Below are 15,038 nucleotides of genomic sequence, written 5' to 3'. Positions count from 1 at the left end.
AAACATTTGTTGTCCATTGTACCCTTGTACTATATAGGTAATATAAGAAAATGGACAGTGGATCGCTTATTCATATGCCACTAGATTTTACCAAGGAATTATTTACTGGTTTGTGTCTTGTACTTGCAATTTGTCAGTATTTGTCTTAATTAAAAGCTTTAACATACTTAGCTACACCTTATTTGGGGCTATTAATTTATAAAGGATGTGCTTTATCATGGTACTTTTACTGTTCATTTTACTGTTTTTTTATGAATGTAATAGATCTAATTTCTACTGGTATACTATTGCTTTTAGCAGTGTGCTACTGTACTTGCCTAGAAGCAGAAAAAACCACTTTCAGGTTGAGATTGGAATTAAAAGTTTATTGATGATCATTGCTATTGGAATAGCTGAAAAAAAATATCAGAGGCTTTTTGATTGATTGACTTTTTGTCTCTTTTGAGGGTTTGGGGTTTGGTTGTTTTGTTGGTTTTTTTTTTCATATATTGATTATGACCATTTTATTTCAGGAATATCAACCTTGTAACACCAATGCCTGTCCAGAGTTAAAAAAGACAACTCCTTGGACACCTTGGACCCCAGTCAATATTTCAGACAATGGTGGCCACTATGAACAACGTTTCCGATACACCTGCAAAGCACGATTGCCTGACCCAAATTTGCTAGAGGTGGGAAGGCAAAGGATTGAAATGCGTTATTGTTCCAGCGATGGCACCAGTGGATGCTCGACAGATGGTAAGCAAAGCTCGAGTGGCTGCATGACGCCTCCTGCTAGCAAGGTGTCTGCAGTTCCATTTTCAGCCCAGAGTGGAACTTTTTTGCTTGCTGTCGTTTTGCATAACATAACTGATACTGAAAAGGAGGGCATAGTGATCATAATGAGGAATCTAGCTTATATTTCTTCTGGATGTAGCTTCATGACTCAGACTAATCAAGTGTCTTTTAACATCAGTTATGAGACTTGCCAGGTTATTTTAATATTCTTTATGGTAATCTGTGAGCCATGACGTGGCAGTCCAGTTCATGGGGAATTCTGTCACTTCTTGGGTTTTTACTGGGGAGAGTTTGTGCATCTTTAATGTATTTGATAAATATTTAGCTAGAATACGTAGTACTGATAATGAGAAGAACTTTTTACTCAGTAATCCTAAAGTAACAACTATAAGATTCACGCAGCTGTTTAACTAAATGAGGACTTTATGAACTGGATAATTTCTAGTATAAAAGTTTATGTTATGCTATTGCTAGCAATTTCAAATTCTGTTTCTGAGATGGGAAACTGAACTCCTTCAAAGTCTTTTCAAATTTAGATGAATTTAGATTGGAATTGTTTTTTCATCAGAATTTTGTTCTTTCCCAATCAATAATACATGGTTTTGAATACAAGTTATGTGTGCATATATACATATATGAAATATAAGAACTTGTGACAGTCACTCTAATATTATTATGACATTTAATTAATTATCCAGTTTTAATTATCTATTTTATAATATAAAATTTCTTTTAAAGTATTTTATTTTTATTCATTAATCTGATGTTCAGAAGTGAAAGAAAAATCTCCAAGCTAATCAGGCAACGAATGCGCCTGAACCCTTGTCTCTTGCACTCTGCCTGAATGTTTTATTTAACAAAACATAAGCACTGTTAAGTGTCTCTTTTTAAGTATTTCTTGTTAAGTATTATTTTTTATTTATATAATCTAAGAAAATATTTATTTTTAATTATTATTTTTTAATATTTATAGACCTGGTTTCCACTTACAGAGCCTTTGGTATCTTCACAACCGGTTACCCAGGTTAGCTGAAAAAAGGTATAACTGAAGGCATCTGGCTTGTCCAAGGCCACAAAGAGAGAACGGATTCTGAGTCCTTGGGCTTTCTAGCTATTATTTTTTTCCAGATAGACCAACTACTGTGAAAATCAGTGTCTGTATTGTGTTTACAAGGCAAAGTTTTGGTGGCAGGGGGGCTGCAGGGATGGCTTCTGTGAGAAGATGCTAGAACCTTTCCCCCCGTGCCCTTCATTCTGTGTAAAACCTCTACTGATTCACTTGACATCTGTGCCTCTTTGGAGGGGCAGGATGTTAGTAATTTTTTAAAGAAATACATTGCAGTGAACTGCATGAAATAATAAAGCAAAAGCCATGGTACTCCAGATGAGATTCAGTTTAATACCCTATGTCATTCTTGTTTCAGGCAATCTACAGTGTCCAGTGTTTATTTTTCAGGTCTGGATAGCAAGGCAGATTTGGCATGGGGCAACTCTTGTAACAAGTGTTTCTGCTATTCTCATGTTTTCATCCAAATTAAGTTTCAAACTAGCATTTGGCAAAGATTTTGCTCTGGATTGCACAAGGATACCATTATTTTCCTAAATAAGACTTTTGGATGGCAGTGCTGCTCTTTGCTGTCTTTAAGCGCTTAGGCATTTATGACACCTTTTAAAAATGTCATAAGACTAAATGAGAAAAAGAATATTTTCCCCGTCAGATAGTACAGAATTAGGGGAGTTGTTACAACAACTAGAAGTAGATCTACAGAAGAATCTAGATATATTCTTGTCTGACAGCTGAGACGTCAGCACTTAGGAATGGAGTGTACGGAGCTACTTAGAGAGCAGGTTAGTAGGGCAAACCAGTGCAAGAGCCAGTTTGTCCTAGATCACATTGCTCAAGAAAATTAAGCATGGAGACCCCTTTCTCAGCTCTGAAGTCATGATCGTAAGTCCTCTCCTGGAGTTGGGCTGACTTTTTCTTACAGAATATAGTCAGAAGTAACAGTGCCTACGTTTTATTAAATAAAGCGTTCAGGCAGAGTAGTGCAAGAGATAAGGGTCAGGCGCATTTGTTGCCTGATTAGCTTGGAGATTTTTCTTTCACTTCTGAACATCAGATTCATGAATTTCCTGGTGGCATAGCTTATTTGTCGCATCTTGCTGAAGCTGCTGCTTTGCTTCATTTGGAAATAATTAATCATTGGACTAATGCATGGGAGTTGACCCTATTGCATGGTAATTGAAATGTTCATCTGGGAGAAGGATTTTGGCTGACTAATCCCCAAACTACTGAATATTGAAATGCTTTATATTGAGTAGTTGACAGGGCAGAAACTGTTATACATCTGTCCATTCTTCCTAGTGAGTGTCCTCGTAACTTTGTCATTACTTCATGCTCATTCTTTGACTTGTTGGCCAGTGAGTCTTTTATTATTCTGTAATGAAAGATCAAACCCGATTGGTGTTCCAAGAGGCTGCATTAACCAATATGCTTCTGGTGAAAAGAGTTACTGTTACGTCTCCTTTAGCCACTTTTTTTTTTTTTTTTACCTTGTTTGCTTAGGCATTTTGTGATTATGGATGTCAGAACAGTATAGAGTGGAATATTTGCCGAGGGGGTGGGTGGTGGTGATGGTGGTTTGGGTTGGGATGGGATGACAGATGGACGGGGACCGTTTTGATTTGCTGATGTAATGAAACTTACTGACTGCCTCTAGACTGCAGGATTCAGGAGCACTTCCCTGCTCCCAGGTTTGGGTTTGGGTCAACACACCACCCCTCTACTGCTCCTTGATTTCATGGGAATAAAATACATAAATAAAAGTCATGTGTGTAGCTGTAGCTTTTGAAACAGAATGATCTGATGAGAATGGCAAACCATGAATTTTGGCAGACACCTTCAGTATTTCTGGCTAGATAGCAACAAAACATCGTAACTTACTTCCACCTGATCAGAGCCTGGATACTGTGAAACATTATTTCATTATGTCCATGTTGAACATTAGCAATTTGCGGGCTTTATAGAAAGATCAATCCTGATACAGCATGCTTGGCATACCTCATTACCAAAGATGTGTTCTGCAAAAATCAGTTCTCTGTTCTTTGCAGAAGAAAGCCATTTGTTAGAAATATTCTCATTGCCTATAATCTTCCACTGTGCAACTACAGTCATGCCATGTTTCACTCTCAAACGCTAGCAAAGCAAACTATCTTTGCAGTCTGAACTTAGAGGTAGAACTTCTTGACAGAAATGCACTAGACTCCTCCTGAGTATGGGAAGATTTCTATCGAAACCAACCAAGCAGTAGCATTTGCACACTGGGAAGAAAAATATACATTGTTCTCTGCCTCTGGGTTTTCATATAGTGCTCAGATAGGAAAGGGACAGCTATTTCATGCAAACTGAGAGACTGGGTACATTTTTGCACATATTAGTGCAAATGTCTCTACAGTCCAGCATTAAAAGTCTAGAAATTGCACCACCATAGGCCTTAATGTATGCTTATGGAACATATTAAATATCTACATTGAACATGCTAACTGATTCTGTGTAGGATTATCTGTTATATAAACACTGTGGATTGTATTGAAAATGTAAGTGTTTAATCCACAAGGTATGAAGTTATATCATTTTTCCAGGTTGACTTTACCTCACCTAACTCTAGACTCCATTGTAGTCTGTAAAGACAGCTGGCATCCCTGAGGAATGAGGGATCCATCTGAAGATAAGCATCTGATATAATGAGCACAAATCACCCTCTAGAAGCACCAATTTCTTTCCGCGGTGTGTACAAAGGAAACAGCAATGATGAGCTTAGACAAGACACTTGAATATGACATGGCCAAAGTCAGACCAGGTTAGCTCCCAAAATACTTTCAGAAAACAATTAAACAAAGACCACCGTTCTATTTGCTTTTTTATTTTTTCTCTTTTTTCTTTTCTCTTTTTCTTTTCTCTTTTCGCTTCTCTCTTCTGTTCTGTTCTGTTCTGTTCTGTTCTGTTCTGTTCTCTTCTCTTCTCTTCTCTTCTCTTCTCTTCTCTTCTCTTCTCTTCTCTTCTCTTCCTTTTGTGTGTGCACATGTGCGTGCTTGCGTGTGTATGTAATCTGAAGAAAAGTCACAAATTCCTTGAAGGAGAAAAAGGCACATGGAAACCCAAACTTCAGTTCCCCATTGTCAATGCTTTCTCTATGTCAAAATTAAAACAATAGTTTATTTGAAGGTAGGATAAATTTGGTCTCAAATACTGTTTTAGTGACCATGATCTCTTGTGAAGAGATTGATTGAATCCTAGTGATACCCACAGGAAATTTATATTGCATTCAGAATTCAGTACAGAACACAACAGGTTCTGATAATCAGTATTGCCCTGCAGTCAGGAGGAGTATGTGTTGAGATGTTATCTTTTATGCTGTCTTATTGAAGCTAAACTGTGGTATTCTGAGATAAGAACAAAATTAATTGTGGAAGTTAGAGCTGAATTTGATGACAAATTCAAGTTTGATTGACAAACAACAACTCTTCAGTGGAACTTGGGGATTAAATATTTCAACAGAGAAAAACGAGGTACAAGAAATAAAGTTCTCGTGGTAACATCCTCCATCTGCATATTGTCTGTTTTCTGTTTAAATAGGTTATCTTTGCATTGCATTAATGTTTGTCATTGCATTTTTACCATTTACATTTTACTAAGTACGTTTTGAAGGTTTATACGTTTTTTATAAGTTATAGTATATAGGCCTGAAAGTAGATAAGTGTTATGCTTCAATGATATTGTCAAATACTTGCAGAATATCTTCAGAAAGTGACAACACTGAAACAATCTTTGCTTATCCTTGTTACCTGCTGCACTGCCAACCATGTTTCATGCTGTCATTTAGAAATGATTCAGTATACTTGAATTTTGGCTCCAGACCATCTTTTCCCAAAGCCATGAACCTAGACTGCTTGGATAATTGAATTTTCTTTGTTAGGTTTGAACAGGAGGACATAAGGCATAAATCAGTCAAGTAATATAATTTATCAGGTGTCGCTGCTGCTTCTTTCTTATTTAGAGCTGTATTCCTTAGCTACAGGCTAGAGTAGAATATTATTATAAATATATGTGCTTTATTAGAGCCTCGCTTTTAAGGCAAACTAATTGAATTTGGCTGGGAATGTTGCAGACTTCAAGAAGAATCAGGCCAATCAAAATCTCATTACAGGCTTTTGCAAAGGCATTTTTTTTTCTCCTGTACTAGTCAGGGCAGGTGACTTTCATGTTAACATGTCTCTAAACAGGATTACTTTCTTGTGGAGTTATAAGACTATTCAAATTTGATGAAAAACTTTTAAAAAAAATTACTTAGAAATTGTCAAATCATCTTTGTTTAGATTTGTATCATTTAACTTAATTGGACAATTTTTTTCTGTTATACGTGCTTACTAGGTATAATAAAATAAGTAAGTCAGCAGCAGGGCATTGCTAATTTCTCTGTAATTTTATCCATATTGAACAAAGCATAAGCACTTAGTATCACAGAATCTCAGGATGGTCAGGGTTGGAAGGCACCTGTGAACATCATCTAGTCCAACCCCCTGCTAAAGCAGGCCCTCCTAGAACAGGCTGCACAGGGTCACGTCCAGGTGGGGTTTGAATGTCTCGAGAGAAGGAGACTCCACAGCCTCTGGGGAGCCTGTTCCAGGGCTCTCTCACCCTCAAAGTAAAGAGGTTTTTCTTTATATTCAGCTGGAACTCCCTGTGTTGCAGTTTGTGCCCGTTGCCCCTTGTCCTGTCGCTGGGCACCACTGAAAAGACCCTGGCCCCATCCTCTTGACACTCGCCCTTAAGATAATTGTATGCATTGGTAAGATCCCCTCTCAGTCTTCTCTTTCCAGGGTAAACATGCCCAGCTCTCAGCCTTTCCTCCTAACAGCGGAGATGCTCCAGTCCCCTCATAAACTTTGTAGCCCTCGACTGGACTCTCTCCAGGAGTTCCCAGTCTCTCTTGAAGTGGGGAGCCCAGAACTGGACACGGCACTCCAGATGTGGCCTCACCAGGGCAGAGCAGAGCGGCAGGATCACCTCCCTCAACCTACTGGCCATGTCCTTTCTAATGCACCCCAGGATAAAATGAGACAATAGTTTTCTCCTTAGGTGTCAGTTTGTACCTTCTGTCTTCCCTGATCTTAGAAGGTGGTGGTTATTTTGTCCACAAAATCCCTGTGGTTGCTTTTACTGAGTTTTTTGCAGTACTTGTCGTTGCTTGTAGAAATATTTGCTTTAGGGAAGCACAGCTGCCTGTTCAAAATTTTACTGGGATCAAGAAGTTAAATTGCCTTTTCTAGCCTCGGTGTGCAGCAGTTTATTAATTGAGTATGACTTCTAAATGACTGAAAATCAGCCTGTTGGTAGACTGCAATCAGAAATCATACATTCTAGTCATTCACAGGGCTTTAAGTCAGTCATAGGCTTTCTGAGAATTATTTAGTTTAAAACCTTTGAATGATGAACTTATCATAAAGGCCAGATCTGGATTTGATTCACAGCTGTTCTGTCTGTCTTGGGAAAACAATTCATTAGTTCACTGATAATGCCATGACTGATCATTCTTTTTGCAGATTTCACAATTATTTCTGTAGATAGGCTTTCAATACAGAGAGCCTGTGTGTTGTTTTAGCAACTAGACTTGTGCTCTTACCAAGCCAAGGACATTGGCCCTCGCATTCTGTTTTAGCCAGATATTTTCACCTTGGGGGTAATAAGCTGAAATACAGAAGGCTTAATGTGTTCTGTTGGGTGGCACAATCTGGTTGCTGCTCTTGGAGGTGGATGCCAAGCAATCAGAATGTGACCCAAATTGCAAACAGAGGCGACATGGATGAAAACCACAGTTTAATGAGAAAGGCAGGAGTTTTTATAGTTTCATGCTACTTGATCTCAAAGATTACACTGGTTTTGTATTTATACCTTCTCCTATTGAATTTGATGTAAACTGTGATACAGACGGGACTCAGCTCTGTATAGCCACTTACTTTCTGAAGTTTTTCTTGAGGAAATTCTACAGCGTAATCTTTTGGTTAGTTTAACATTACTCCCCCTGCCCCCCATCCCCACCACCGTCACAGTTAATAAACAGTATTTCTTAGCTGAAGAACTCAATGATTCTTACTCTTCATCCATTTTCCATAACTTAACAAGTTAATACACATCAGCTGGCCAAAGAAAGGAAGGGCTGGTTGGACTTTCCATTTGCAACAGAGTCTTTGCATGGACAGTTACAAGATCTCTGCAGACGCATAATAATTAGACCATGAGTCTTCTTTTTATATTAATATTAATATATATGTGTATAATGTGTGTGCATTTATAATACATGCATATGCATAAGTATGTATTTGTGTGTATGTACGCATATGTACACACGACTTATTGTCCTCATGCTGGTATTAGGTTAGGCAAATTCACCCTAAAGATTCATACTTCTTATTAGCTTCTCAAAATAGCATGTGAAAGTACCAATATTCTAATATTAAAAACTTGTTAGGAGGGTGCCTTTATTAAATATTAGCTATAAAGGATATTGAACAACTTTTATTAAAAGAGACTGCATGATCTCAGTCGTAAAAAGAGAAAATGCCTCAGAAGTGCAAGGTCCTGAAACTGAAGGGGTTTGTTACAGAACGCTGTCTCATTACTTTAACTTTCAAATATGTCATCTTTTATCTTAGATTTCTTCTCTAGTATCTATCTATTTTCTATTGTGTCTGCTGCTATGTTTATATGCAATGCTTTTGTTCAGGCCACACTTTTTTTTTTTTTTTTTTTTTTTTTTTTGTGTCTTTATTGTCCATGAAGAAGATATTTACAGTTTTTGTAGAAATGCAGAGGCTGCATTGATGGTATACTTACACAGTCTGAGTCTTCTGTCACTGCCAAAGGTGCTCTTTACTGTTTTGTAAGGTAGCCATTCTGTGCCTCTGAAAGAAATAATCTTTCTTACTCTTTTCTGTAATATATCTGAGAGGACTGCCTGCTTAGTTTCTCTCCCCACATCTTCAGAAGCCTAAACTCTTACAAAGTTCAAGAAAGATACTTAGAATAATCTATAAAACAGATTTAAAATGCATCTGTTCATGGTGTTCTGCTTTTACAAGAGGTTGCAATTAACTTCTGAATACAATCAGCAAAGGAGATTTTAAATGTGGAAAGTATGAATATGCAAGAATAATAAGAAAACAGTCATTTCTTGAATAATCAGCCAAATCTCCTTCTTAACAGAAGAAATGGATTACATTTACTGTTCATGTAAGTCCAAATAAAAGTAAAGCAGGGCTTTTTCTACTTTTTTTTTTTTTCATTGTAATAAAATATCACTTAATTGTTTAGGTTGGAAGGGACCTTTTGAGATCATCTAGTTCAATTCCCCTGCTTGATCAGTCACCTAATACTGGTTGCCCAGGACCTGGTAAAGTTGAGTTTTTAATATCTCCACAGATGAGACTACACAATCTGTAAGGGTAACCTGTTCCAGTATTTGACCACGCTCAGAGTAAAGAGGTGGATTTTGGGGGTTCAGATTAAATACTGTGTTTTAATTTGTGCCTTTTGCATTTTGTCCTGTTGCTGGGTACTGCTGAAAAGAGCCTGGATCCCTCTTCTTTATTGTCCCCATCAGGTATTTATACACATTGATGAGATTCACCTGAGTCTTCTTTTCTCCAGGTTGAACAGTCCCAGCTCTCTCAGCCTTTTCTTATATGAAGGATGCTCCAAGCCCTTAATCATCCCTTGGCCCTGCCCTGTAATTGCTTGGATAAATTCCTATCTTTCAGTTACTGGGGAGACCAGAACTGGGCCCAGCACTTCAGATGAGATCTCACCAGTGCTGAGCAGAGAGGAAGGATCACTTCCCTTGACCGACTTGCAAGGCTTTTACCAATGCAGCCCAGGAAGACGGTGGCCTTCTTTGCCACAATGGCAAACTGGCTAGTCCACAGTCAGCTTGTGGTCCACCAGGACCGCAAGATCCTTCTCTGCAGAGCTGCCTTCTAGATGGCTGGCCTCAAACTACTGTTGCATGAGGCTGTTCCTCCCCAGATGTGCTACTTTGCATTTCTCCTTGTTGAACTCTGTGAGGTTCCTCTCTGCCTAGTTGTAGTGCGACAGAGTCCTCTGCTATGTCAGCTACTCTTCCCAGTTTCATATCATCAGCAAACTTGTCCAGGTTTTAAAGAGGATTGGACCCAGTACTGGCCCCTGGCATACATCACTAGTGACTTTCTGCAGCTGTACGGAGTGTGACTCAACATAACCCTCTGGGCCCAGTTGTTCAGCCGGTTTTCCATCCATTGTACCCTCCACTTATCTAGCCCATACTTTGTTGACTTGTCAGCAAGTTATGGGAGTCAGCATCAAAACCCTTACTAAAGCTGAGATACGTAACAACCACTGTTCTCCCCTCATCCATGAACCTAGTCACCTCATTGTAGAAGGCTATAACATTGTTCAGAGAATATCTTGTACTGTATATCCAGAAGGTAAACTGATGTTTTTAATACTATTAGTGTCCTAACTTTAATTTTTTACTGTGCAGTTTATGGCTGAAGAGAAAATTCTAAAAGCCCCTCTATGAACACTGTATGAATTACTGGAAAACTGTGAACAGACTGTTCCTTGTCTTTTATTAAAAAATATTTTTTTTAATAATTTGGAAAGAAGAAAACACAGGGGAACACTTGCTGCAGACCAAACTCCACACTGAAAAGATTCTTTGGAATATTCTTCTGTTTGAGAGCTAAAGTACTTCAGAGCTTTCCTGTAGGATATTCCCCTCCCCACTGACCAATTTTTCAGAAGAAATCTAATATTGTAATAGCAAATAAGGTCACATATTTTTCTTAGTACTGAAAAAGCTACACTTGTCCTGCAAAAAAGTCTTCAGAACATCCTAGTGTTGATGTGAATCGATGCACACTGTCATGTTTTACAAAGAAAATGACTGGCAATCTAGTCCAATTAACACTTTTTTCCATTGTTTACATTGCTGTTAATTTAATAACTAAAAACCCCTTAATTTGTAATTCCGGTATAAAAAAAATACTATTATTTTGGTCTCACAGCCTACTGCATGCATAATATGGGCATTTCCATGAGAAAAGTCATAAAAAATTGCAAAAACAGGAAAGTGGACCTGTATTCATAATTCCCATACTGTTTCTCTGTACTTGCTCCCGTTGTGGATTTGAATGTACGTCATTTTTCTTGAAATGCTGCTTTTATTACCTGTGTAATAGAATCTGGCTCAGCAGGAGAGAAATAGTTACTCTCTATAATCACAGAAAGGTTTTACCTATTTTTAGTAATTTTTTATTGCTGTTCTGCTGTTTTCATATTAATTTCAACAGTTTCTTATTACAAGTATTTCTGTGTTGCTGCATCATCATTCCAATTTTGTCAGTTATTATCAAGTGTTCAGGAAAAATATGCAAAGCCTCATCTACTTTGGGAGGGCTGTGAATGTACTTCTCAGGGCAGAACTTAAGCATTATCACTAATGCCATGACCACAGGCAGAAATAGGGTGTAATTGTTTCAGTACTGGACACCACAAATGAGGGGCTCCTCCATTCTGGTTATCCACAACACTGGTCCTCTTCAGTCCAGGACTGCACCCTTCACATTATTATTTGTAGCTGTTTTCAGTACGCGATTCAGTATGTCTTCTGCTTCTTTAGCTCCCTCTGATACTCCCACAGTGCCTGTGCTTGTGGGTAGGGTATAAAACAATTTGTTAAGAATAAAAAATTGTGCTGCAGTTTAAGTGGCAAACAATCCCCTGCATTTCTCCACTGTTGATGATACCATTCATCTGTACTTACATTAGCAATACTGAAGCCAAGCACAGGCAGGCAGCCACATCCTCTGCTGGTTTAAGTACCATTCATGGGACCTTCTGTCATCACAACCACTTAAATAAGTGCTTGTGATAAAAGTAGCAGCTAGTGGTTCATTGATCATAGAGTTTCCAGTGATGCTAGTACTGGGGAAGGTGAACTGCTTTGGCAACAGTAGGAAATCCCAGTAGTGTTGCTGGAGGTGCTTAGTAGTGGTGCTTAGAGGTAATACTACAGCTCAAGAGTGAGTTCAGTGTCGTGGCCAAGCCTGAAAGTGACAAAGATACTCAAATTAACTGTGGATTATTAGAACTTCACGTGGGACTACATCCAGGCATATTGGTTGTATGCTGTGAACGAGATTCTGTGTGTTCCCCTTTCACTGATTAATAGTGGACCTTCTCTATCACTGTTTAACCTAATGCCTTTTCTCAGTATTAAACTCACTTGGAAAAGATGTTTTCCACTGCCAGATGGTTACTTTATCAAGTTTTCTATCATGTGTGCCTCCAAAAGGCTGACCTCCATAGGTTGCATATGGTTTAGAACACTTCAACTCAGTGGAAAATAAACTGTTTTTTAAAGCAGCAAAACATTGCTCTTCACAAAGGGGTGTCTCACTAGACTTGGTGGAGTTATTACTGTACACTATCTAAGGTCTGACTATGGTTAGGAGAAGTACTGTGCATCGCTTTCTAGGACACCCATGAGCCCCTGGGCACAGCAAGCACTGGTGGAGGCAGGCTGGGTAGACCAAGTGAGCAGAGCCCTGCGGTAGAGCCAGGGGAGATGGCCCAATGAGTGGTCACAAGCAGCTCAGTCCTGTCTTCTGTGCAACCTTCTTCCTCTAAAACAGAGGCAATAATACCTATTTTCTGATTACAGTTCCTGTGCAAGGGCAAGATAATTTTATCAGGTAAATTGACTTTAGATCAGTCAATGCAGCTGTAAAACTTTAACTAAGAGTTGGGTCCAAGTCTTCATTGTAGTTCTCTGCAAGTGATTGTGAAAATTTTATTATGGAAGCAATTCTGGAGATAAAACTAGGGTTTGGACTGTAAGGCTAAATGACAAGACCCTCCTGGTCATATTACTGTTGGAAGCCTAGGAGTAAATTTGAAAAGGTTGTTTTGGGGTGAGATACTGTCTTAATTCAGTATTGTTTTTTTTTCAATTCTTGTTTTATTAGGACTGTCAGGGGATTTCTTGCGTTCTGGACGATACTCTGCTCATACCATCAACGGTGCCTGGTCACCCTGGTCTCCCTGGTCTCAGTGCAGTCGTGACTGCAGCAGAGGTATACGTAATCGCAAACGGGTCTGCAGCAATCCTGAGCCCAAGTATGGGGGTCTTCCTTGCCTTGGCCCATCTCTAGAGTACCAGGAATGCAACATTTTGCCTTGTCCAGGTAAGAATCAAATGAAATGAGTGAAGTATGTGAAAACAGAATAACTCATCTTCAAGGCTATATCTTGCAGTAGTTGGTGTGTTTGGCTTTTTTTAGTTGTTGGGTTTGGGGTTTGTTTTGGTTTTTGAATAAAGTGCAGCTCATATTTACCTTTATAATAGACGTGGATCTGGGTAAGAATCCCATGGGATGTTAATCAGTTTATGATCAACAGCTCTGCATTTTTTCACCTGTGAGACTTTTACTGTAAACATATAATTTTAAGAAGTAAACTTATAAGAGATAAAAGACATAATAAATCTGGCAAGACATGAGAAATCTGGCCTAGTCTTTATTTAAACTGAAAATATCATTTTCGTTGCAGTGATTGCTGGCATTAAATCAGTGTTACTGTGTGAGGGTAGGGCCTCCAGCAAATAATGTTCAAGACCTATCACCAAACTAAGTGGTAACTCAAGTAGGCCATAAAGATTGTTCTTGGAATCTTGAGCTTCTGCTTCATTGGAAGTTGTTTTATAATTCTATGAAAAGGATTTCAAGTAGAATATATGTTTTCAAGAAAGCCTTTTGAGTTATGAATCATTGTTGTGTCTTAGATATTTGGGGAAAAAAAAAATCTTGGTTTCAGTCACCTCTCACCCTTCATAAAACACACATCCAAATTCAAAGGCATTTGAGCATTGTAGAGGCTTTATGGAAAAAGAAAGAGGAAGGATGTAGGAGAACACATGAAGAAAATAAAGTGCAATTGGAATAGGAGGGAAGAAACAATAGAGAGGAAGAAGGATAATGACTGAGAGACTTCTTTCTGGTATCAACAAGTAAATTTAGAAATAAGCTTTCATACATCTTTATGTGTAACAGTGCTGCGTATTTGGTTATTGAAGTCTTGGAGATTTTGGCATTTATTCAAGTATGGACCTGAAGGGTGTGTATTTATCTATCTATCTCTATGTGGTTACAAGTTAAAACTGTGTTACCTAAATGATAGATATGCTTTTTTAATATGACTATTTTGTCCACTTTATAATTGCAGTGCTTCCCTAAGCCTTGACAGTCACTGTCCATACTATGCATCAGAATTGAAGCAGTAGATTGGTGCCAAAGATCGGGCTTCCCTTTCAGAAGCACACAGTTTCTTGAAAAACATGCTTCCATCTTGAATTTAACCTAAGTAATGTACTTTGGCAGATATCCAACAAATCCAGCAGCTCTGTGAGCATTCTGGCTGTTCAGTGAAAGTGAACTTTTCTGCAGTTTCATGGCTAACAGGAGCAGCAGGATTGCTTGGCAATTTGGATGCCTCAGGCAGTCCCCTGAGGCGTATGAGCCTCCAGCTCTCCTGCTGGTGGGCCACATCCAAAGGGAATTTCTGTTGGGTATCCTGCTTCAATCTGGGTGAATGCCCACTGAGACATCAAGGTGCTGAAAGAAGCACCTGTGCACAACAGGCCAGCGCTTCCTGGTGAAATTTTCTTGCTGTCTCCAAGGAGGAGGAAAGCAGCTTTAGATGCTCAATTGGTAGCTTTTCTATCTGGCAGTGTAATCATCTGAGTTGATCAAGGGAAGAGATTATATGCTTCTCTCTGAGCTTAGAGGCATGGTCAGTGAAGGGTGGCCATGTTTTCTATATCAGGCAGTGTGTGAGAGAGGTGAGAGGTGGAAGGGAATCAGCCAGCAGAGAACCAACAGCTGGCAGAGAATTATAAAATTGTGGCCCAAATATTCTCCAGATTTGCACAGCATTAGTAGATGCTCTAATTATTTAGTACCTGAACTGCAATCATAATTCCTTGCTTTTCTTAAATAATAAAATTATAAAAAATTCTGTTTCATGTGACTGCATTGTTCATCTGTGAAAAATGTTGAATGTTGACAGTAATGCATTAGGTCAAAGATTTAGGAGGCCATTGTACTAACACGTGGAAGCTTCTCCAGGGATACAAGCAGTAGGTGAAGCAAGATAGAACATAGCA

At 38.7% G+C, this 15,038-nt stretch overlaps 1 protein-coding gene across 6 annotated transcripts in view; it reads left to right on the top strand.

The window, feature by feature from the left end:
• Nucleotides 1–15,038, top strand: part of SEMA5A (semaphorin 5A) — a 353,942-nt gene that overhangs the window by 312,456 nt on the left and 26,448 nt on the right. For all 6 annotated transcript variants that reach the window (XM_080382048.1, XM_080382044.1, XM_080382047.1 and 3 more), the window contains exons 17-18: nt 513–738; nt 12,844–13,062. In XM_080382048.1, coding sequence (XP_080238174.1) covers nt 513–738; nt 12,844–13,062 — 445 coding nt within the window. The remainder of the gene's footprint in view (nt 1–512; nt 739–12,843; nt 13,063–15,038) is intronic.

The sequence above is a fragment of the Falco punctatus genome (genome assembly GCF_963210335.1).
Source record: "Falco punctatus genome assembly, chromosome: 3".
In the NCBI taxonomy this organism is placed as follows: domain Eukaryota; kingdom Metazoa; phylum Chordata; class Aves; order Falconiformes; family Falconidae; genus Falco; species Falco punctatus.
This window is presented reverse-complemented; position numbering and strand designations above follow the sequence as displayed.